The sequence below is a fragment of the Rhinoderma darwinii genome, chromosome 2 (assembly GCF_050947455.1).
Source record: "Rhinoderma darwinii isolate aRhiDar2 chromosome 2, aRhiDar2.hap1, whole genome shotgun sequence".
Classification (NCBI taxonomy): domain Eukaryota; kingdom Metazoa; phylum Chordata; class Amphibia; order Anura; family Rhinodermatidae; genus Rhinoderma; species Rhinoderma darwinii.
Genome location: NC_134688.1, coordinates 361716286 through 361741049, shown reverse-complemented (window position 1 = coordinate 361741049; position 24764 = coordinate 361716286). Strand labels below are relative to the sequence as shown.

Below are 24764 nucleotides of genomic sequence, written 5' to 3'. Positions count from 1 at the left end.
AATGGTATGTGGAAGTAATATATCTATTTATTATGCCCTAATCACCATGTGACGTTTCCGATGAGCCCGGCATACTGAGGGTGAAAAATCCTGATGTGTGAAATTAGTCACTTCAGTTTTATCTCTATTTTATATTTAGCCTATTTTCTTAAGATTCTTCCCGTTTTCCCACTTCAACTTGATTAAGAAACTTAAATTGGAATGTTAAATGAGCGCTCCTCTAATTTGCAAGTTTAAGTACTGTAGGTTCCTTTGGTCAATGCATTATAGAGTAGTACATTTTAATTTAGAGGAGAAACTAATTTTGCTTTTCTTTCCTCTCAGTGTTCTGCAAGGAAACAAGATTAATTCCATCACAAAAAAAGCTTTTACTGGTTTGGATTTGCTGCAGCACCTGTAAGTATTTGCTGGTCTCCCTGAAGAAAAAGCTTGTTTATAAAGTTGAACGCCAAGTATGATGAAGAACACTTCACACGTCATTTTGTTTTATACATTATTTTTCATAAAAAAGAATGCTATCTCTTCACTGATTTGTTGGTTTGACTGTATGAAGAAAGAAACGGACCTTGTGATCGTGATTGCATAGATGCAGACATATTATTGGTTGTAGAAATGCTCCAACTATATTTCCAATTCTAAGAACGATTGTCAAATTGTAATCATGAGCAGGGGTAAGAAAGCTGTAGGTGGTTATTACTTAATGAATTGGCAGCTTTAGCCGAGTGCTTTGCATAAGGGATACATTATTCGAGATTGCTCATAATAGAAAGCAGATGGAAATTATAAAATTCTTGCATTTTATTTGGCAAGCAAGGGAATCCAGTGTATCCTGTGTATAGCCTATTCAACAATGTAATGAATCAAGGAGTGTTTATACCAATGGAGAACTGCTATGAATGAATTAAGTCTGACAGTGTGAAATCACTACATACACTAGGGTAACCTTCATCAAAGCCTTTCACTACATCATGTGGATTTGGCTTGTTCAGATTATTTGGATGAAAAACATTCAGAGCTCATATAAATTCCATGTCCAAATTTGAATGCTATGAAGGTGGCAAGTCTACCAACTGGACCAATTTTAGCAACTCTTGGTAGCACCTCTTAGTATGCTGGTCAGTGACTTAAAGGGGCTGTCATCGTAGATGATCCCTTAAAGAGGCTCTGTCACCACATTATAAGTGGCCTATATTGTACATGATGTGATCGGCGCTGTAATGTAGATTACAGCAGTGTTTTTTTATTTAGAAAAACAATCATTTTTGACGGAGTTATAACCTATATTAGCTTTATGCTAATGAGTTTCTTAATGAACAACTGGGTGTGTTTTACTTTTTGACCAAGTGGGCGTTGTACAGAGGAGTGTATGACGGTGACCAATCAGCGTCATACACTTCTCTCCATTCATTTAGACAGCACATAGCGATATAGCTATATCGCTATGTGCAGCCACATACACACACTATAACATTACTTCAGTGCCTGACAATGAATATACATTACCTTCAGCCAGGACGTGATGTGTATTCAGAATCCTGACACTTCGCTAATACAATCCCGACACTACAGCACAGCAAGTGTAATCTCGTGAGATTACGCTGTAAACTGTCATTTCAAACGAGATTACGCTTGATGTGCTGTAGTGTCGGGATTGTGTTAGCGAAGTGTCAAGATTCTGAATACACATCACGTCCTGGCTGTAGGTAATGTATATTCATTGTCCGGACACTGCAGTAACGTTAGTGTGTGTGTGTATGTGGCTGCACATAGCGATATAGCTATATCGCTATGTGCTGTGTAAATGAATGGGGAGAAGTGTATGACTCTGATTGGTCAGCGTCATACACTTCTCTCCACAACGCCCACTTGGCCAAAAAGTAAAGCACGCCCAGTTGTTCATTGAGAAACTCAGCATAAAGCTAATATAGGTCCTAAAAAATGATCGTTTTTCTAAATAAAAAACACTGCTGTAATCTACATTACAGCGCCGATCACATCATGTACAATATAGGCCACTTATAATGTGGTGAAAGAGCCTCTTTAAAGAGGCTCTGTCACCACATATAAGTGCCCTATCTAATACATAATCTGATCGGTGCTGTAATGTAGATAACAGCAGTGGTTTTTATTTTGAAAAACTGTCATCTTTGAGCATGTTATGAGCAATTTTAGATTTATGCTAATTAGTTCCTTAATCACCAACTGGGCATTGTACAGAGTAGTGTATGACGCTGACCAATCAGTGACCAATCAGCATCATACTCTTCTCATTATTCCAGCCCAGCTCCTTTCACTGCACAATGACACTAACAATGGGCTGGAACAATGAGAAGTGTATGACGCTGATTGGTCAGCGTCATACACTCCTCTGTACAACGCCCAGTTGGTCAAAAGTAAAAACACGCCCAGTTGGTCATTAAGAAACTAATTAGCATAAATCTACAATTGCTTATAACTTGCTCAAAAATTATCGTTTTTCTAAATAAAAACCACTACTGTTATCTACATTACAGCGCCAATCAGATTATGTAGGAGATAGTCAAGTTATAATCTGGTGACAGAACCTCTTTAAATAAGGGAGCTGGCTGATTTACAAGCAGCAGATTGTGGCAAGCAGCAGCCAGACACGCTTCCCCTGCAGGGGAAATGTAGTATTACATGATGGCCGTTCAAATAAATGGCCGAACATGTAATGCAGGGACATCAGAGTCTGCCAAACGGAGAGCCACTGATTGTTAGTGATTTCCTGTTCCGGCTCATCTAGAGGGTGGTCTCGAGCAGGTCCTATTATTCCCTATAGGTCAAATTTTTAAAGAAATTTGTGAAGAAGCTTGCGTTGCGATTCCCACAAAAATATGGATTTTCTATTTGACATTTTGTTTATTTCTCTTCACAGTGACTTAAGCAATAATGGAGTTATGTCTTTGCAAGATGATGCCTTTGCTCATATTAAACTGCAAGAGTTGTAAGTGTTATGGTCCATATAGCTCGATATCCTTTTTGTAATTGCTTTCGTTTCCATGCAGAACATACACTATATCTTCACAAACCAATATTCGGCAAAACCTTTCTTTTTAAAAGGCTTTAAGGAAATCTAACTTCTCTACAGCCAGTAGTGAAGCAAGAGCCGTCGTAGATACTTGTAGTATACACACACACACTGTAACCTGCACTTGGTATAATGGATACAGGGAAGGATTTGTCCCGCCGTGTTTTTTCTGAACATTTTGTCCCAGGCTTTACAATCTTGAGTTTACCTATAACGCTGCTCTGTGTGGTATTTTTTTGCTGATGACATTTTTCTTGCTGTACACATGATGATTGTAACAACATAAGCTGCCAATTTGTACCCTGTCTGATAACCTGCTGTGCGAATCTTCTGCAGAATCCTAAACACAAGCAATTTGCTTTGTGACTGTCAACTAAAGTGGTTTCCCCAGTGGCTAATTGACAGTGGTTTGCAGAATTCTGTAAATGTGAGCTGTGCCCATCCTGATTGGCTGTCCGGGCGGCCTCTGCTCAGCGTGGATTCTGGGGATTTTATCTGTGGTATGTATCTCATTTTGTTGCTTTTATTACTGGAGGTTTGGATATGCCAGCGCTCCGCTACTTTATTTCTGGCTCTCTTTACTATACGGCTAAAAGTGATATAAACAAAACCCCATCTCGTTCAAGTTTTCTCTACGCAGTAACTTCTATTGCAGGGGTCCTCAACCTCCGGCACTTCTAGCTGTTGTGAAACTGCAATTCCCAGCAAGCCCTGGCAGGTTTTGGTTGGAATAATAAAGCTTTTGGCTCCCAGGGCCTGATGGGAGTTGTAGTTTTGCAACAGCTGGAGTGCTAAATGTTACGGACCCCTGTTCTTTTGCATGTGTTCAGTATTCACAAAATAAAACATGCCAGAATTTGGGTCAAGTATACATTTGTATGCACCAACCAAACACCTCATTGGGGTAAAGAACAGCGGTAACATACAAAGCTTTCAAGTTTATTTTCCAGCTAGTATGATATGTGGAAACTTTTCAACATTGTGCACTTGGCTTGCCAACAAGATTTTGAAAAAGAAAATAGTAACGACATGTGACACTGAAAACGTCTTATGACAGGGGAACTTTGTTTTTTTATTACAAAGTTATTATTATTATTATTATTATAACGTCGTTCGCAAAATAACCGTATTCCTGCTTGCATCAATTTCTATAATTCATAAGGAATCAAGAAGAGTTTATTGCATGTTCCAGTCATTTTAAACCGAATATAGAATCTGAATATGACCTCTAATCCTCTCATCCCCCTGACTAAGGGCCTGTTCACTTCCGTTCCGTCGGGTGAACCCCGCAACGGAAAGTGAAACTGACAGCACAGCTTCCGTTTCAGTCACCATTGATCTCAATGGTGACGGAAACATCGCTAATGCTTTCCGTTCGTCACCATTCCGTCTGGTTTCCGGTTTTCCGACGGAATCAATAACGCAGTCGACTACGCTATTGATTCCGTCGGAAAACCGGAAAGCATTAGCGATGTTTCCGTCACCATTGAGATCAATGGTGACTGAAACGGAAGCTGTGCTATCAGTTTCACTTTCCGTTGCGGGGTTCACCCGACGGAACCCCGGAACGGAAGTGAACGGTGATGTGAACAGGCCCTAAGCTAGTTATACAGTCTAATCTCTGGAATAGTTGGTGGTGAAGGCTTTTCATGAGTACATGACAGACCTGCTTAAAACCGTGCTTCGAGTACTCCCTGTATCTTTACCTCTAATAATGTGTATTTAAAGTAATTCATTGTCATTTTTTTTTTCTAGATAATTATCCAAAACCACAAATCAAAGTTCACCCGGAAACAACCGTGGCACTAAAAGGAATGAATGTGACTTTCACCTGTGTCGCAGCCAGCAGCAGTGATACACCCATGTCTACAGCGTGGAGGAAAGACAATGAAATGTTGTATGACGCAAAGGTGGAAACCTTGGCCAGATATCAGAAACACGGGGCTGAGCTAGTGGAGTATACAACTCTTTTGCACCTCTTCAATGTTAATTTTACAGATGAAGGAAGATACCAATGCATCATCACCAACCACTTTGGCTCTAATTATTCCACCAAAGCTAAACTCACAGTTAATGGTAAGCACTGGGTTAATGCAGTAAATAAATTTACTGTCAAATATTGATATCCTTGGATTCCATAAGACCCCATAATAAAAATGCCATCCTGTATACTAAAGTTTACAATTCTTGTTGGAGAATTTAAAGAGGAACGGTCACAGCAGAGGACTTCAATAATGATGTTCATCCTGATTGACTTGCTATGGAAAAAGCTTAGTCTGAAGAGTCAAACTAATGGCTCTTTGTCTGCTATTTTTTCAATGACTGATGCCTTAAACAAATGGCTTAAATAGTTGGTTATTCGCATATAAAAGCGGAACGTTCTAAATCCTGACCCTGAGTAGCAATGATGAGTTACTTTGATGATCCTCTTTAATACTATTTTACCTATGCAAACTTTTCAAAGGACCTGTCCGCTCTCCTGATGTGTGTGTTTTAGTAAATGCTTGTTTTTCCCATGAAATAACTATTCTGGAGCATCTTTTCTTAGAAAATTTTGTTGTGCTGTTCTTCTGTTCTCCTTCCTGAATAAATTGAAGTGAATCAAAATGAATAGATTGACAGCCGGGTGTTAACGTTTCCCTTGTCAATAGATTAGAAGCAGTACACTTCAAACCATATAGTTGTCTCCGAGTTTTCTCCACCCCAGAGTAGTTGTATCACGTCGCTTTTGATAATTCTGAAACCATGCCACTAGAGCTAAATTCTGTCAGTGACAACCTAGCTACAGCATGAAATGTAGAGTTATGCTGAGTAAAAAAAATCATCATAATGAGACACGTCTATTACTGGAAGGGGTAAGAGCTAAAATTAGAGGGAATCTCGCCAGGTTTATGCTGCCCTTTCTGAGACCCTGAGTCCAGTGGTGTGTCACTTTAATAATCACTCCTGCAGCACAAGCCGAAACACCTTCGTAAGCCGAGGCTCCCCCCGCTGATAGACCGCTTTCTCCCCATATTGTGCAGAGTAAGAAAGCGGTCCATCAGCGGGGGGAGCTGCAGTTCATGAATATCGAGTTCTCATGAGCACGAGGACATTATTGAGAGGACTCCTTGCTCGCGCTGCAGGAGATAAACGGATTTTACTTTATGCTGCCCTCAGATATGGCATCATAAACTGGGTGACAGTCTCTTTAAATAGTAAACTTAGTGAACAGTAATATACGCTTCATGCTTCTTCTTTTCATTCACGTTATGGTGTTTTTTTTTTTTTATATCCTTAATAGAAATGCCCTCCTTTCTGAAAACTCCAATGGACTTGACAATCCGCACTGGTGCCATGGCACGTTTAGAGTGTGCAGCAGAAGGTCACCCACCTCCACAAATTGCATGGCAGAAAGATGGTGGAACGGATTTCCCTGCAGCCCGAGAGCGCCGCATGCATGTTATGCCAGAAGATGAGGTCTTGTTCATTGTCAATGTCAAAATTGAAGATATGGGTCTTTATAGCTGCACAGCACAAAATGCTGCAGGCAGTGTATGTACCAACGTCACACTGACTGTATTAGGTAATCTTTAACTTTTTTACTTGATTCTTATGAAGATGGGAAAATTAATTTACCTGCCCATAGAATACAATAAGGGAATTGATAAACATATTTTTTTTTTTTATTTGTCAAAAGTGAATGTCAAACCTGCAGGAGAATCGGTGAGGCACAATATGTGCTCCTCTTTAGATACTAATCTTTTAGATGGAGTCTATTTATTCATAAATCAACAGAGTAGTTTATATAGAGAATGTGACACTTCACACTTGATTCTATGTGAGTTTTGACAGTTGAAAGGAGCGGTGCTGTTTCTGGGGAAGGGGGGGGGGGGGCACACCCTTTCTCTAGCAGGATGCTACTCTTTTAACTCCAGTGCATCAAAGGGCTTTTCTGCTAATTCACTTTTATAGTATATAAATTAGAAATGCCATAAAAATTTGGCTAATTTCGGACCCCATTGATAACCCCTTTTGGCTTCTGGAACGTTCTGAAAATACAAGATTATTTATCATCAGCCACCAGTCTTTAGTCAATGGGGTTATCCCATGACCTCATTTACTCCCAAACTCTCCTAATTTCTTTACAAAAGTAACAGTTTCCTGATTGCTATTTGTGTTTCCACCATACCTTTCTAAGGTAATTTTTCGCATTTGAATTCCCCGTTGAAACGCGCAGCAATCCACTCAATGTGAGGGGGCTTCTGGAGGCACACGTCACCGGACTTGGAACGTTGCCTCCTACAATCTCCATAATTCCGTTCATGCGGCTCTGCAATATTTTCCCTCCCCCTGGTGCTGTGTCGCTACCCAAGCCTTGTTTTTCCTCCCTGCTGTGCTCAATAGAGAATGTCAGGACCAGGGCCCTGACGTTCTGAATAGCGTCAATGCAAAGTACAATAAGAAATCGGCGCAGTTGTGCCTGTACTGCTGAACCAGTACAGGTAAGATATTTACACTACGCATGCTCCGCTTTCTCAACGCTATGACGTGAGAAAGCTGAATCAGGGAGGCTCGGCAGAGGGACCTCCTAGTGGATTGATTCTTTTCTAGGTGCTCTATATATCTGGCCAAACACTAGTACAGACTGCACATGCGTGTCCTCCAGCGTGAGCATCGCTGGAAGGACGTGGAAAGCGTCTGCTATAGGAAACAGCAGGAGGTGCCATACATGTGAACAAACAGCTAGACATGAATCTAGGTACCACCGTGTTTAAATAACATTTTTTTGCGACTGTACACTACCGGTCAAAAGGTTTAGAACGCCTCAATTCTTCCAGTTATTTTTTACATTCACACAGTTCTAGTACAGCAAATAACATGAAATGGTTCAAAAATAAGTTAAAAACCTAAAAATAATATGAATTTTTAACCTAAACCGCAACAATAATCTGAATTTCTGATTTTAATCAAAGGGCTTTTTTCAGGGAAGACATCAAGGACAGCTGCTCTGCAGCACAGAAAGCAAATTTTGGTTTGACATTGGATAAAAACTTTACTACAGGTGTCTCAACTTTTGGAGATTACTTTCAAACCCTCTGATTCTATATAACCAGTGTTGTAACGGACCTCATTACAACACCTTGTAGGGCAGGATTTGAACAGTTTTGCTCTTCAGGACAGAGCACATTTCTTTCATAATGGCGAATAAAAGGCAATTAAGGCCGGATTCACACGAACGTGTTCGGTCCGTGATATACGGACCGTATGCCGGCAGTATTTCCCGGACCGAACACACTGCAGGGAGTCATGGAAAACTGTCCCGTACTGAAAACATGATTACAGTACTTGACTGTTTTCCTGCAGTGAGGCAGGGACTCCTAGTGTCATAGATAACTATGACGCTAGGAGCCAGTCTACCTGCAGTGTGTACTGCCGGCATACAGTCCGTATATCACAGGCCGAACACGCTCGTGTGAATCCGGCCTTACAAAAGAAGACAGACAGACAATTATAACCCTTAGCCAAGGTGGCAGTCAGTACTGTTTCCTATACCATCAAAAGGCACTTGGAAACTGACAGGAAGACGTCTGGCAGACCAAAGGCCACTGCAAAATCAGATGAGTTTTTAAGAGTCAACAGTTTGCGTGATCGGCGCCTCACGGCACAAAATTTTCAAGCCCAGCTTAACCCCTTCCTGCACCCGGACGCGCCATTACGTCCGGGTGTGTGTGGGGGGGGTGATGTTTGGAGCGCTCTCGCGCCAAGTGCGCTCCATATGCTGCGGGTGCCGGCTGTATTTTACAGCGGACACCCAGGACTAACAGCCGGGAGCAGCGATCACGCTGTTCCTGGCTGTTTAACCCCTCAAATGCTGGGGTCAATCGTGACCGCATCATCTGAGGTGTTGAAAACTGGGGCAGCCCCCTCCGACAGCTCATCGCATCCCCACCCCCGTAATGAGGTCGGGGATGATGACGGTTGTTTTGGCAGCCCGAGGCCTAATGAAGGGCTGAACAGAAGCCTGTAAAAATGACGATATACATCAATACGTTAGTATTGCAGTATATTGTACAAGCGATCCAACAAAAAATGGTACCAATAAAAACTACAACTCGTCCCACAAAATAAGCCCTCACACCACTCAATTGGTGAAAAAAATAAAGTTTATTATCAATCAAAGTAGTAAAATATAAAAAAACCTATATAAATTTGGTATCTCTGTAATCGTATTGGGCCACAGAATAAAGATAATTATTTTTTTTTTACCGCATGGTGAGAGCCGTAAAAACGAAACTCAAAAAACAATTGAGGAATCTCAGTTTTCAACTTCAGCCCGCAAATATTTTTTTTTTACAGTTTCCCAGTACATTATATGGAACTATAAATGGTACCAAAAGAAACTACAACTCATCCCGCAAAAAATAAGCCCTCACACCACTATATTGACGGAAAAATAAAAGAAGTTATGACTCTTGCAATGCGGGGAGTGAAAAATTAAAAATCAAAAAATGGCTTCCTCCCGAAGGGCTTAATGCAGCAAAAAAATAAACAAGTTTCCATTGCAACTGTGAAGAGAAGACTTCTATCCGCAGATTTGACAGAGTATCTGTAAGAAAGCCACTGCTAAGTTTGCAAAAAAAAAAAAACACTTTCCTTGGCCAAACAACACCTCCAGTGGACTACTGAAGATTGGAAGAAGATCTTATGGACTGATGAATCAAAATTTGACATCTTTGGTACATCACGCAGGGTTTTTGTACGTCATCGAGTACGTGAAAGGAAGTTTTCTCAGTGTATGGCACCAACTGTCGAACATGGAGGAGGAGGCGTGATGGTCTGGGGTTCTTTTGCTGGATACAGCGCTGACAACTTGCACAGGGTTACTGGCACACTGGACAAAAAAGACAACCACAGGTTTTTGATGCCCCATGCAATACCCTCAGATGTACGCCCACTTGGTCAGGGGATCATATTACAGCAAGACAATGATCTAAAACATACTTCTTGGGTAGTTCTGCCATAACCTAGAAGACAAGAAGAAGCCGGTAGGCTTCAAAGAATTGACTGGCCTGCACAGTCTCCAGACTTGGGATGAACTGGACATAAGGGTGAAAGCAAAGCAACCTGCAAGTGCAGCACATTTGTGGGAACTTCTGCAACAATGTTGGGAGGAAATTTCTGGACAATATCTAAATGCAATTGTAGAAAGAATGCCACAAATTTGTAAAGCTGTTATATCAGCTAAAAGTGGCAACTCTGAAGAGTCAAAAATCTAGATTTCATTTGTTGAATCAAAGTTAATCTATTATTTTTATTAATTTTAACTTGTTTGAAAGGAAAGCATAGAATAAAGTACATTTGAGACATTAAACTGTGTAAATATCAATAAAAACTGGAATAATGGAGGTGTTCTTAATCTTTTGACCGGTACTGTATTTAGTTTTTTTGAATAGCATAGATTTAGACCCACTATCTATGATGAGACAACCCTTTTAAGATGATGCGAGAAGGCAGCACCTTGCTCATCAATAGTGCAGACATAAGAATGAGTCTATGTTTTTACTATGGAGTTATTAGACAAACACTTTTTTTTTGTGCTACTTGGTACAGGAGCCTCTCAAACCTGAACCTAAAATATGATTCAATTAACAGGGGTCTGCTTTAATCCATACTGTAAGATCTTCACCATTTCTTCAGTCTGGGGCTGCTTTTCATGTCTGCCTGTAGGCAGAATGTAGTTTGCTTTACTCTACTGGTGTTACTGTGTGTAAATTGTGTGTTGCTAAGTTGGAAGATCACAGCGCACAACCTGCAGTACTGCCATCATCTTTCTAGACATATACAGTATATAAATATATTTACTGTGCTGATAGATTTGTACCATATGTTATATAATAACTTGAATATTGTCACGATCTAGTGGTATGTGGACCAACTAAGCTGCTCCGCCGTAGCGGAGTGGCAGCTGGCCAAATCAGTCTATAAAAAGTCCATGCAAAATACTTAGCACAAGGGTACCTGTAAGAGTCCAGACAGTAGCCGAGGCTTTGGCACAGATGGAGCTTTACGTGGTGGATGATACCAGAAGTAGCAGATGACACCGGACGTGGTGTATGACAGCAGGCGTGGCAGATGGCACAACACGACTCCAACACTAGATGAGGCTCAGGAGCAAACACAGCACAGAATACAGGTAGCAGGGCACAGGAATACTGGGAGCAGGGATACAACTAAGAGACCATTTTCAGTACGAACATGGGTAGACAACGCTTGGGCAAGAAGTGGAAGGGCGGAGCCCTTTTTATAGTCCAGGGGGATTGGGGGATAGGTTAGGGAATTTTTAACGTGTGCGCGCCGGCACTTTAAGGTCAGGACCGCGCGCGCACCCTAACTTGCAGAGCAGTGCCGGACGGCCATGAGAGCTGGTATTTCCTAGGAGGGAGACGCTGGCAGGATGCCAAAGGTCTGTGGTCGGAGCCGTCGTGAGGTAAGGAAAGGCGGCCGTCCGCGACCACGGTCCTGACAAATAATCTTTCAAATTGAAAATTAGAGGGGGCACTTCGAATCTTATTCAACTAAATAATGATGAAAATTTAGAATTGAAGAGAAAATATGAATGCGATTGTGGCCCTGTTTTGGATGACGAATGGTTAAGGATATTGAAGATGTCCTTTTTTTTTTATCTCCAATAGATTCTTAAAGATTTATAAATTTTTTAGTTTTTGCCATTTTGAGCTAAACTTTCTCCAACGGTACTCGCCAAATTTGGATTTAGAGTTTTGCCTCTGTGCCCTAAGTGTCGAATTTATCCAGAAATACTGGTTCATTTACTCTGGAATTGCTCAAAATTAAGATGTTACTGGTCTTGTGTTATTAGAAAGATTAAAACAGTTTATGATAGATATGTTATTTGATATCAAATTTTGTATTCTCATCTATACTTCTACCCATAGTAAAAGCAGTAACGTTGTATTTGGTATATGTAGGTCATTAGCGGCTAGGAAGACCGTTTTGCAATTTTGGATCCCTCAATAGATCAACGGAGTCACAATGGTTGACCAGTTTGGGCACTATTGCCCAAATGCTTCTTTAAATAACATGGGCATATTTGGACGCCATGGTTGGGTACTTTTGAATCATATATTTCTGTTCCAGGCTTGGAGAGGGTATATAGGGGGACTAAAATTGTAAATCTACGTAATTGTTAAATCCTTTTTTTTTTTCTATGGATTTATTTATTTTTTTCTAAGAATAAAGCTTGATAATAATAGTAAAAGTATAGCATAATAAAACCGTTTTCATGTATGCTATTTTTCTGTACATCCCTGTTAAAGAAACGGCTTTTATTATATTTTTTTGTTTTGCTGAATTGTATATGACGCAAGCAGCAAGTCTCTAACCACTGATGGTGGTTATAACTATGTGATGTTCTTTCTTTCTCGCTCTCAGAAACTCCCTCTTTTATAAGACCCCTGGAAGACAGAACAGTTGCTCGTGGGGAGACTGCTGTATTGCAGTGTATAGCAGGAGGAAGCCCAGCTCCTCGTCTGAACTGGACCAAAGATGATGGGCCACTGATGGTAACCGAGCGACACTTCTTTGCTGCTGCAAATCAGCTACTCATTATTGTGGATACTGGCCCAGAGGATGCTGGGAAATACACATGCAGCATGTCGAATACCCTTGGAACTGAGCGCGGTCACATCAACCTATATGTCTTGTCATCCCCTAACTGTGATTCATCTCAAAACATCGTTGGCTATGAAGAAGATGGGTGGACCACTGTTGGTATTGTCATAATTGTGGTTGTCTGCTGTGTAGTGGGGACATCATTGGTCTGGGTGATTGTTATATACCATATGAGAAGAAAAAGTGAGGATTACAGCATAACTAATACTGGTAAGAGTCCAATGGTATCATGTTCAATTTCTTGGTTCAAATTTTCTTTACGATTTGTTGACAGGAGGAAGATCTGGTTTGCTTTGACACAAGGGTGATGTATTTGTTGAAGCAATTCCAAGGGTTTTTCTTGTCAAGGGTTGTTGGCCTGCAAGAATGTATTGATTTTATTAAAGGAGAAAAATAACCTAAAGCGGAAATATAAGTCATCGGAACTAGTCATGTCAGAATGGGCCGATTATATACAAATATTTACATGTACACTAAAGGAAATGTGTTTTTTGTTTTTATTCCAGAACTATTAAAAATATATTGTATTCTGGCGATATTTTATTCCTAGAAGTGCAATGCTTCAAGGCTTAGATCTTGTCCTTTTTACAAAGATGAAAAAGAAAATAGTAGATGACAAAATAACAAGTTTGACCTTTCTTTAACCTTCATGTGTCAGGCTACTTTACCTCTATGAATTATGTGCATGGTGGTGAATTGTACAGCTATCTACAAAGCAAGGGGCCAATACTCAAAAACATTATTATCTTGAAATGTAAACTCCAGATACTCATGAATTGAGAAGTTCTCCTCTTTCATCTGCTGTGTACATAATTCTTGTGGGATCCTTTTAGTCTAATATGTTCAATTCATAGCTGCAAACATGCACAAGCAATCTCCCAGAGATCTCTCCTAGGTTATGGAGTGGAAATGATTACACAGGTTTGGTTTGCTAAAAATAGAAATAACCGAGTTATTCTATTTCTATCCATAAATATACATTAAACTTCTTGTATAAAAACTATGCCAACGAAGAGTCAGTGTTATTGATCGCAGCCAGTCAGATCAATGCTTTAAGCCAGTGATCTGATTGGCTACTATAGGAAATATCAATCCTACTTGTCTGTGATGTAATTATTGTAACTTTTTACAACTGTTAGGCTATGTTCACACGGGGTCTTTTGCCGAGTTTTTTGACGCGGAAACCGCGTCGCAAAACTCGGCAGAAACGGCCCGAGAACGCCTCCCATTGATTTCAATGGGAGGCGTCGGCGTCTTTTTCCCGCGAGCAGTAAAACTGCCTCGCGGGAAAAAGAAGCGACATGCCCTATCTTCGGGCGCTTCCGCCTCCGACCTCCCATTGACTTCAATGGGAGGCAGGAGAAAGCGTGTTTTCTGCCCGCGGCGCTCAATGGCCGCGGGCGAAAAACGGCGCGATCATTGCTATTCACACGGAGTATTTTGGGGGAGGAATATCTGCCTCAAAATTCCGTTTGGAGCTTTGAGGCAGATATTCCTCCCCCAAAATACTCCGTGTGAACATAGCCTTAAACTATGGTATTTGTTTCTTATTTGTGAAAGGAAAAATATATATAGGACAAGTATTCTGTTCCGGCAAACACTTATACAGAGAAGTATATCTAGTAAAATGAAGTAATTAAATGGGTTGTTCACTTAGGACAATCCCTACTTGTAAGAAGGTACTTTGACAATAAGAGTTTCAGCTGAAATCTGTGGGGAAACCTGGCAATAAGTGTTCATTTTCCCTGTAGCACCACCACAGGGGAACTTAGGCATTACACAGTTCTCGTTCATATTGGGTTGCCTGTAATGCTGAACAGGACAGGTCCTCCATGGTTAGAGAAGGTCTTTGTAACAGTGCTCCACTCTGGTCTAGAGTGGAAGATCCTGAACATGGGACCCTCCTCTTACTCAGAATTCCTAGAATGGTTCATGAAAATGTTTTTTTTCTAAACCAGGCAAACTCATTAAGCACGTACACGTTGTTTATTGAAAGTCTTATTTTTTTCTCTTCAGAGGACATGAATTTACCTGCTGACATCCCCAGCTATCTGTCTTCCCAAGGAACTCTGTCTGAGCCCCCTGAAGGATACAGTAACTCTGAGGCTGGCAGCCATCAGCAACTCATGCCTCCTGCCAGTGGTTGTGTTCATAAGGGGACAGATGGTAAGTAAAGAAGATCAAGAAAACTGCTGCATTTTTACACGTTAGAAATAAATGTTTGCTTTGGTTGGTCAATTTGAATATATCTGAAACATGATTTCCATTTGAAATGCTTTTAATTTTACTTAGGATTGAGAAGCTGCTGTTCACTTTATACACTCAAGCAAATGGAAACCTGAGTAAAAAAGTTTTTGAATGGCCAATGGGGCTGCAAACCGCCCTTGTGTTTCTTATTGTTTTCAGAGCCATATACTGGTGTACCGCCAACAAATCAGAACTTTATAAATGCATGGGTAATCCATAACCCCTTAAACTTAACGGTCTATTTTCACTGCACACTTTTTGTCTGGTCATATACACCATGGTTAGGCCGTCACTCACTTTACACCTAGCAGAATGAAGACACAAGCTTTGGTGGTTGTATTGGGGACATTTTTGTATTGTATAGATTGTCAGGGAAAAATATATACGGACCTCGCATGACTTCTATTTTTCATGTAACGCAAGTGATGAGCAAATAGATAAAGCCTTAGGATGGAATAATACTTCTGTCTATTTTATTGAAATGTTTGGTCAGATCTGAACTGTCCATAATCTATCAGATGCAATCTTTACATTTGAATTACCTCTAACTTTTTTAACTATAATGAAACTATACATCTGTCAGCCTGTTAAAAATACCACTACGTTTTTAAGCTTTATTTTTTTTAAGCTTGCGCTAATGTATATATTATTTTCCATTAGGATTATATGTTGATACTGGTAGTGAGGCAGATGCAGAAATCCTGAATTCGCAGTATGCGTCTAATCTGCAGAACGGTAGAATACCACAATTGTATGGTCGAAATCACGGCTTACATCCAGGAGACAGAAGGGACAGCCTACCTGTACCAGGTGAGAAAAGGGATTGTCTAGTGCTACCACTTGTAAGTTCAGTGCGTGTGTGTATATAGATATATGGGTAAACAAACACGAAGATGCAGCAGCCCTTTGTGGGCACTCGGATTTCTGTAAACATTTAATATATGGATTTATATAAATTGCATTCTGCAATCTTTACTATAGTTAGAAATGTGAGGTACTCGGCGCACATTTTAATCAAATTGGATGAGCCCACCTGCCATGACAAGACGACCCGCATGCAAATCGGTCCTTACACAAAGCATTATGCCTGTAAAATAGGTGACTTGCACCTCTGTCTGCAGGCCAGGCCTATAAAATGTATTTGGGATAGGTAGAAACCAGCGTTGGGAGTTAAAAACAGCCTTGGACGAGCGGGTTCAGTCACCACCCTTAAAAGTACAATACAAAAGAAAAAGTTGTCTTTTGCAAAGATATATAGGTCGATAGATGGTGTAAACATATATCATTATGTTTTATTCAAAATTTTGCTAATGTGCTTTAAAAAGCTAAAAAAACAAAACACACAACGCCTTGAAACTACCACAAATGAAAATGCCTATAAAAGTCTCTTCTTCTACTTGCCTCAATTGGTCTCTGGTTTTACATCCTTATGGGGTGACATGTCGTCACATGACCATGTCTACCGGGTGATGTTGCATCACTATGAATGAAACATTTCTAGTGTGGCGAGACATCACTATAGATCCAATGTCATTGCCCCAGGCAGTAACCCTGGAGCCACATGGACAAGATGAATGCTAGCAGGAGCAGAGCTGTAAAGGTACTTCTATTACAGTTTATTATTTTTCTGTTTGTCAGAAAACCATTTTAATAAGTTGGACCCTCCTCTCCAGTCGTCCAAATTGAGAACTTGACTGTGCCCTGTGATCTTTGTGTAGGATTAGCTGCAGTCTTTCTCAGCAGTTTGTTCTTCATAATGGAATTAGATTAATAAGCTTTTCTTGAATTTCTACTAGGTACTGGTCAGCTTATGATCTGTTCTGATTGTTATGACAATGCGAACATCTACTCAAGAACCAGGGAATTCTGTCCATATACTTACATTACAGAGGAGGACCCAATGGACCACACATTGTCTAACCTTATAGTCCCGATTCCAAAAGACACATTTCCACCTCATTCACATGACATGAGCTCATCTGCTGCTGACATGTCTGCATTCCTCACCAGCTACGAAAGAAAGGACTGTGGAAACCCCAGCTGTGGTAAGCAACCTAACTATTCACATCTGGGCGCGTAAATATCATCATTCAATTCTAGCAAGAGAGATCCTTCCACATTCTTTAATATATTGGCGCTATATTCCGCTACAGCTGTGTATCTTTAATTGCTCCATGTCTCAAAAGGACCATTACTCACAAAGTAGATGGATATGAACTCCTTGTGAGTTCCTTAGAAAAAAAAGACTCTGAGATCTGAAAAAAATAACATTTTGTGTTCATTAGGCTGGGTTCACACGTTGCGGTCAAAATGGCGTGGTTTTGCCCCAGTTCACGACAAACACATTTTGACCACCATGTGAACCCGTTCTTATGCATAATTTCGCTGCGTTTTATGCCCACGGCTCTCAACGGCCGCAGGCGAAAATCGGCGTGCAGGGAGAGGAAAGTCTGCCTGAAACTTCCAAACGGAACTTTGAGGCAGAAATTCCGCCTGCAAAAAACTCTGTGTGAACTTAGCCTTACTGTCATATTAGACTAACCTACTGGTGCTCTCGTCTTATATTGTGCCCCACTGCTCTCCGCAGAAATAATAGGCACCTGTAATTTGAAAATAATTTTTCCGCTTAACACTGCCTTGAAGTTTATGAAGTGATTAATGAGGAAAATATAAAAATTAATTGCTGGTTCTTATCTGTACAATTACTAAACACGATCATTTACTTGTTGTTTGCGCTTTTAGATTCTTTCTCCTGTCCGTCCTGGAGTATAAAGAAAGATGACAACATTCCCACAGCACATCCTCACTTCTGCCATCATTCTGTACCAGTCCACGAGAAAAGTATACAATGCAGAAGTGAAGTGGCCTCTTCATTCAGGGCAGAGGAGCGCCCATTTCCCAGACCTTGCACACAGTCATGCGACCAGGACTACGACTTGGGCAGGACTCTTAATATTGGTGATTATAAGGAGACAACTTAATGTGTCCAAAGGAATGTGCAAGTCAGCTGACTTTGTATTGACTACCTCAGAATTTTAATCAATGGCCAAAAAGTGCTACAATGGATTTGTTTACAAACGTGTCATGTGGACCAATGCAAAAAATCTTCTGCATCGGACAGCAACTGGATCAACACTACGTAGCTTGGACCGGTCCTTATTTGAGCACTTCTACAGTTTGCATTAGGATGAGTTGACTGACCAGAAACTTCAGTAAAAAAAAAAAGGATGATTATGGCATCCGAACATCTGAAGAGCAAAGACATTTTTCCCAGGTGGTTGTTACAATTGCAGGTGGATCCATTTATTACATGTGCAAATGTTTTGTAAATGCGCATAAAAGCAAGCATGTACCCGTATGCCATTACTGAAAAATCAGCGGGTACAAGTGGTGCAGCCCCAAATACATACATGTACTGGGCTAATCATAAATGCCTTAGAAAGTTACATCCATCAATGTTGAAGCAGAAATTGATAGCCAGAAAGTAGAAGTAAACAGACTTTCCAATCCAAACCTTGGTATAGCCCCAATAGCTAATATTTAAACCACCTAAGAACGTTCTGACATTTATGGAAACTTGTCGGAAAGTCCATAGTGGCTAAATTGAATGACGAAATTGACCAAAAAGTTGCGTGCCGTGTCTACATGTCGAGAATCAAATGAATGCATTATTCTGTAGCTACGTGACCGCAATTTCATTTATTATCAGTAATGTTATAAAGATGGCCAGTCGTAGAAATGTTTCCATTGACGGGAAGAAAATGTACTCTGATACTACTATGCTGCCCATATGACAAAATGCGTACTCCAATTTTATGACCTTATGGGATATATTAACCACCAGAGCATACATGCTTTAGTTCTATTCTACTGCAGAGAAATACATTCATTTATGAGGCAGAACAGAGAGAATTTCTTGGTAGAAAAATGTGTTTTGGGAAATTTCTTTCTCTCCTTCTAAGGCAATTTCTGTCATTCCAGCTGAGCTATAATGTCTGTGATGCTCATCCAGCCTGTCCTTTTTGTGGCCGACTTTTTATATTTGTCACTATGATACTAGAATATTTGTTATTTTTGCTAGTTTTTATTCGTTATGAATGTAAAATGGTATTTTTCCAGTATTTGGGCAGTTAACCATTTATTGCATTGAAAAATATTTTGCTGTGCAATCATTCATACAGTATATACTACTATGTATATATCTGTAATGTATTCCACAAGCAGATTATTCAGATTCCACATTCCAACTAAATGTACAATGTTCCTTTCTGTATGCTTATGTACGTAGGGTTTCATGTGTGGAATCAAGTTATTCTCTAAGTGGTATAAGCTGAATGTTTCCTTAATCACCATAAAAACCAATAGCACCATGGCAAATGTCTCAAAACTACAGTTCAGCACCGGTCAACATCTTTATTTTATTTAAGCACTTTTTATACATTTGTTTTTAATCATAGAGAAAAGATGATAATCATAGATGCCATAGTACTTCTCTTTTCGGAATGCAAAACCAGGTATTAACCCTCAAATTACATATACTGAAATGTCTAGTCCACTCTCCAGAGTTGAGGAATATACATTTTTAAAGAAATACTAAACATAGACTATAAAAACAAAAAAAAAAAACCTCCAGATCCTCCTCCTCCTTTAATCCTATTTTGTCTGATATTGCCATTAAAATCACAAAATAATTTTATATGTTTCCCAGTAGATCAACCATTCCCCCCTTCCGCCTTACAATTTTGTCTCTGGCTATGAGACAACTGGCTGCAGATGGAGCCTTCCCCCCACTGCGCTGTCTGCAATAGGAGACCACAAAAGTTTAAGCCCCGCCCCATAGCCATTTTCAAGCTGACAATGGAATTCTACAAGACCATTTGTTTCAGGAACATGCAGAAAACGCTGCCGACTGACAAACACTGAGTGCAAGTTTATCTTCTATTTACTTGTCATTCATATGTAGGTTTAGCTTTCCTTTAAGAAGGAAATGCTAGAAATAGAATTTAAGGCAAGCTAAACTTAATGTCTGTTACCTACTATTTGAATGGAATCCTTTGCCCATCTTTAAAAAGTCAACCGAGACTAAAAGTGCAAAGTTCATTCATGCCACTTATGCCATGTCTACATGCACATCCCTTAACATATTCACCAGAACTGAATAGACCAAAAGTCTCCATAATCCTGATACCAGTAAACCTTTGAGTCACAAAGTCGACGAATGGTCTGATTATGTGCAACTGCTCATTCCTTTAGTAGAAAAAAAATTTCCCCAGAGAGCACATACCCTCACAAATTGGTAAGATGGGTGATGACTGTGGGATCAGACTACACAATGTTTGTTTGTAGCCTGCAAAAATGGAGACACACAGGTCTACATAGGAGGTATATATACAAAATTGTAAGGCATTTTTAGTCATGAATAATTGCAACAAAAAAAAAAAGTTCCTATTTTTATTTTAGGTGCATTTGTGCAATACTTTTTTTATTTTATTTTTTCGCTATGACAATACCTTTTTTAAATTCTTTTTTTAGTTGTGCATGGTGGTTCTTGTATTGTCTTTAATTCTGAATCAGTTTTCATGGAAAGTCCTTGAGTAGATGTTTCCTCGCTGGTTGATATTATTCCATTTATTCAATGCACTTTGAATAATATCGCAAAAATCTCTTCCCTTGTCTGAGCTGCATTACCATTAATCCTTAGACAGACGCATGTAGAAGTGCAATCCTACAAAATTTCCAAATGATCATTGAGTCCGTGACGTATGACAGAACTTGTAGGCCTAATAAAAGGCATCTAGATGAATTAAATATTTTGTTTTGTGGCTTACAGCATACCCGGACAATCATTGCTCAGATATGGCATAGGATGCTCCTTAATTTTAATTTTCTTGCTGTACCCCACAAGTCAATATTTTTATGCATGTTTTAGTTCTGTGCTTGCACAGATCCATTATTCTGTATAGTTTTAACTCTTTTATATCATAATTCTGTTCATGGCTTACGTCTAAAGTTGAGGTTTCTTTGTAACCGCAACACCGAGATCCACGTTTAATATAACCGTTCATTTAGTTTACCTTTCTGTTTGCACCTTTTAAGTTGCTGGAAATTAAGCATTACCAACTAAGGCATTGTGCAATTAGACCCTTTTTCAGTTCTACACAAATCCTCAAAAACCAACAGAAAACTTTTTCAATATATAGCCAAGCTGGCAATTTTAGAACATAGTCCAAGTTAATTTTCTTGGTTAAAGATTACAAACAAACCCTGTGTAGTCTAATCCTGTAGTCCTGTTTTATTTCGTACCATCTGCCTCATATTCTACTTTCTGTAGGTTAGCAAAAAGGGAAGGAGGATGGAAAGTTTAGTAACACAACGCTATCCGACTACACACAGCGTTTGTTTGTAGTCTGTGACCATGGAGACACATAGAACAGTAGATTTATTTATTTTTTGAATCAAGGCTAAGTTGGTTACATTTTTATTTTAAATGCATAGGCGCAATAAAAAAAATAGTTTCTAAAGTGCACAGTCTTTAACAACTAGAATCTAACTAGTCATTCTATAAAATGATTACAGTAATTTCTGTGTGAGCGATTTTTATTTTTTTTTAGATTTTCACAGAAGGCAAAGTTGAGCCATAGTAGAACTCTGTTATAAAACCCCAAAAAGCTCTATCAGTTCACATCAAAAATATAACCCCAGGTTTATTTCAACACTACAAAGTTTTTTGTTTGTTTTTTTTAATTATCCTTGCGCTAAAATTCCACTCCTTTGTTAAATAATTTCCCAGAAATGCCAAAGATTATAGGCTTCAATGCTTATTGTTATATATGTAAATATACTTGTGATAAGATATTTTTGTACACATTGCACATACCTGTTCGTCGAATCATTGTTTTAGTTTTTTTTAATATGCCAAAACTTTTATTATGTTAAATAGGCAGTGTGTTAGTCTACTATTAAATTACATTTTATGAAAGCATCCTCCAATGCAGATGTATGGGTGAACTGTAGATAGAAATGTATTTCAATCTTATTGCCTCAACACTAAGCTTTGAAAGCGCTCTTTAATGGTTAATCTTCCATGAAATGAATACACATAAATTGTTTAGAGATGGCAAAGGACAAAGGCTTTTTTTATGGCCTCAGCAGAATTTTGGGAATGGTGATGAATAGCTGAGATGAGTATGTAGCCACTTGCCCTGATGCCTTTTTATATTGCACCTTTTTTTGGATGAGGTGTCTAAGGTAATATGTGCTGCTACAATGAATTTATATGGCTTCTGGCAGAAGTGGAACTATTTTATGACTGGCTCAGTGGGTTGCATGATATCTGTAAATGTAAGCTATGACCTTCAAAATGAGCAGTTTTCTAGGCAACTGCCATAAAACTATGCTGCTTTAGAGATCGAATTTAAAATATGCTACCCTTGCAAAATGTTTGACTATAACTTCTACCAAAAATAGTGAATTGTAAAAGCTGACCACATTGATGCTTTTGAAAAATGCAGAATAAGGGTCATCTCTCTACACTCCATGTAACTGATGTTGTTCTATCTCTGCACTAGAGTCTACATACTCTATAGTGCATTTTAACATAATTACAGTGGCATACCTGGGTACTAAGCCTTTCAAAGATAAAGCATATGTGACCATGTAATAGTTTTTTGTTTTTTTGGAAGCTACACGCTCAATTGGGTATGTATATATGTATGTCTTTGTCTTATACTTGAGAGAAAATAGAAACATTAAAGCGTAACTACAGACAAAAACTGAAAATGTTCGCTTTAGACCACACCAATGTATCACAACATTTCCCGAAAAGTTTTACTTACCGGAGTTCCATCATTCTTAGGCTACAGTTGAAGCCTGTGCTGGCCGTGACTCTTGAGCAGCCCACGCAGGCAGCATCAGAAGTATTACAAGTGGGTTCTCCATTGTCATGGCCCGCACTGGCTTCAACTGTGCCCTAACAGAGAACAGAGGGAATTGTCCAATATGACAGCAATTCAGGTAAGCAAAACTTTTCTGTAAGTGCTGCATTACATGGGTATGGCCTAAAACTTAATGTTCAGTTTTTGCCCATATTTTCACTTTAATACTGGACTAGTAATCCTTTAACAGAGCTGTGTCTAATATTAACATTAGAAGTGGGGTCGTTTTTACCAAAGACCACCACTGATTCCTACACACAAAATTCACAAATTGCAGCCGACATGAAATTTGACACAGATTAACTTATTAACTGCTTGACATAATTGTATACACTCCACTCCTAGCCAGAATTTTTTAAACTGTATTTTATTTTTCCTGTGTTTTGTATATAATAAATATACTAAAGTGAAAACATTTGTTAAATCTTTTTATTTTTATTTTTTATAAATCTTTTTGTAAAATGTGACCAAATTTGAAAAGAGGTTCTCCCGGACTAGAAAAAAGGGTCTGCTGTTTTTCCAAAAAGAGTGCCACGTCTGTCCACAGGCTTTTGTTTCATTGCTCTTTTTTATGAATATTTTTATGTTACATAGTTACAACAGTTGAATGCAAGTTAATTAACTTTCTGGCTATTTGAGGAACACCAACATTTTAAAGAAATTCTTTATCTAAATTATTAAATTAAGATTACAGGCTGGGATGGGAGAATTGCATTCAGTGACTGCTGCTAATCTGCTTTGTCAGTACAGTGTCGGTCTAGTTTTGAGCTGGACTGGTTGCTATGGATACACTAATAGCTGCCGCTTTTTATATGGTATTGTCAGACCAAGAATCCCTAGGAACTTGTCTGCCTCAGACTACTCTGAATTGGAAGTCTGCTGATTGCAATGGAACCAGGAGGATTGGCAGAATGGAAAGTGCTATATACTTTTTACAAAAATCTCATTAATATGGTAGATTTTAAAAAATAAGTTTAGGTTCAGAACCTCCTTTAAAATGTATGGTTTAAATCTAGAAACTGTTTAACCCTTTTAAAGGTGCCCATACACAGTAAATGAACGTTGGCATATTTTGTCGAGTTGGGCTGGCTCTCTAATGTGTATGGGTCTGTCCAGCTTCTCCCCTGACACCAGATGCAAGGGGAAAGGAGATTCAGGAATGTTGGATTTTAATCTTTTATTCTCACGAGATAAGCTGCTCCCCATAATCTCGGCCGAACGTGCATGTGTATGGCAGCCATGAGGAATTGCTGTTTGTCCGTCATCTATCGAAAGTGTATGGCCACCTAAAGACTATTGCAAGATTATTTTTGGTGTGGATTATCTGACACTTAGTCTCGTGTTTGGTGAAAAGCTTGATGTTGATTGTAATATGCCACTACTCTATAGGCTTGCAGCACAAATCATCAGTCAATGCATGTAATTTTTAACAGTGATGGGGTTAACAGGAGAAGGATATATTCTTGTAACTGATTGGAAGTTAATGTTCTGGTACGATTTATGTATTCACACAATATAATCTGTTCGAAAACATCTTGTGCGTGTCTGGTGTTCTTTGAATAATTTAAGTCCCTATACTGAAGCCTTTGGGTGGTGGTAGCAAAAATCTCTTTTAATGCCAAGTGCATTCAGTGCACAAGCACATGGAGATAGAATAACACATCAATTTTACATTACACTTGGCGAAAGTAGCTCATTGTATCTTGAAAAACTTCCCTACAACTATACTGTTGAGAAATGTGGCAGTTTCTCTGCCTATCTGCCATAAGATGCCATGCTGAAGTTTTTAGCCACTCTTGGGACATAATGGAAACAGAGTATTCATCGTATAGTTAAGAGTTATAAAGGGAGACTGGAACTGT

At 39.3% G+C, this 24764-nt stretch overlaps 1 protein-coding gene across 1 annotated transcript in view; it reads left to right on the top strand.

Moving 5' to 3' along the window:
• The window catches only part of LRIG2 (leucine rich repeats and immunoglobulin like domains 2), an 86942-nt gene extending 62507 nt beyond the window's left edge, over positions 1-24435 (top strand). Inside the window, exons 10-19 of the mRNA XM_075853848.1 lie at positions 325-396; positions 2897-2965; positions 3386-3549; positions 4805-5125; positions 6333-6614; positions 12482-12931; positions 14738-14887; positions 15629-15778; positions 16765-17013; positions 17711-24435. Coding sequence (XP_075709963.1) covers positions 325-396; positions 2897-2965; positions 3386-3549; positions 4805-5125; positions 6333-6614; positions 12482-12931; positions 14738-14887; positions 15629-15778; positions 16765-17013; positions 17711-17949 — 2146 coding nt within the window. The 3' untranslated portion in view covers positions 17950-24435. The remainder of the gene's footprint in view (positions 1-324; positions 397-2896; positions 2966-3385; positions 3550-4804; positions 5126-6332; positions 6615-12481; positions 12932-14737; positions 14888-15628; positions 15779-16764; positions 17014-17710) is intronic.
• The last annotated feature ends 329 nt before the right edge of the window (positions 24436-24764 follow it).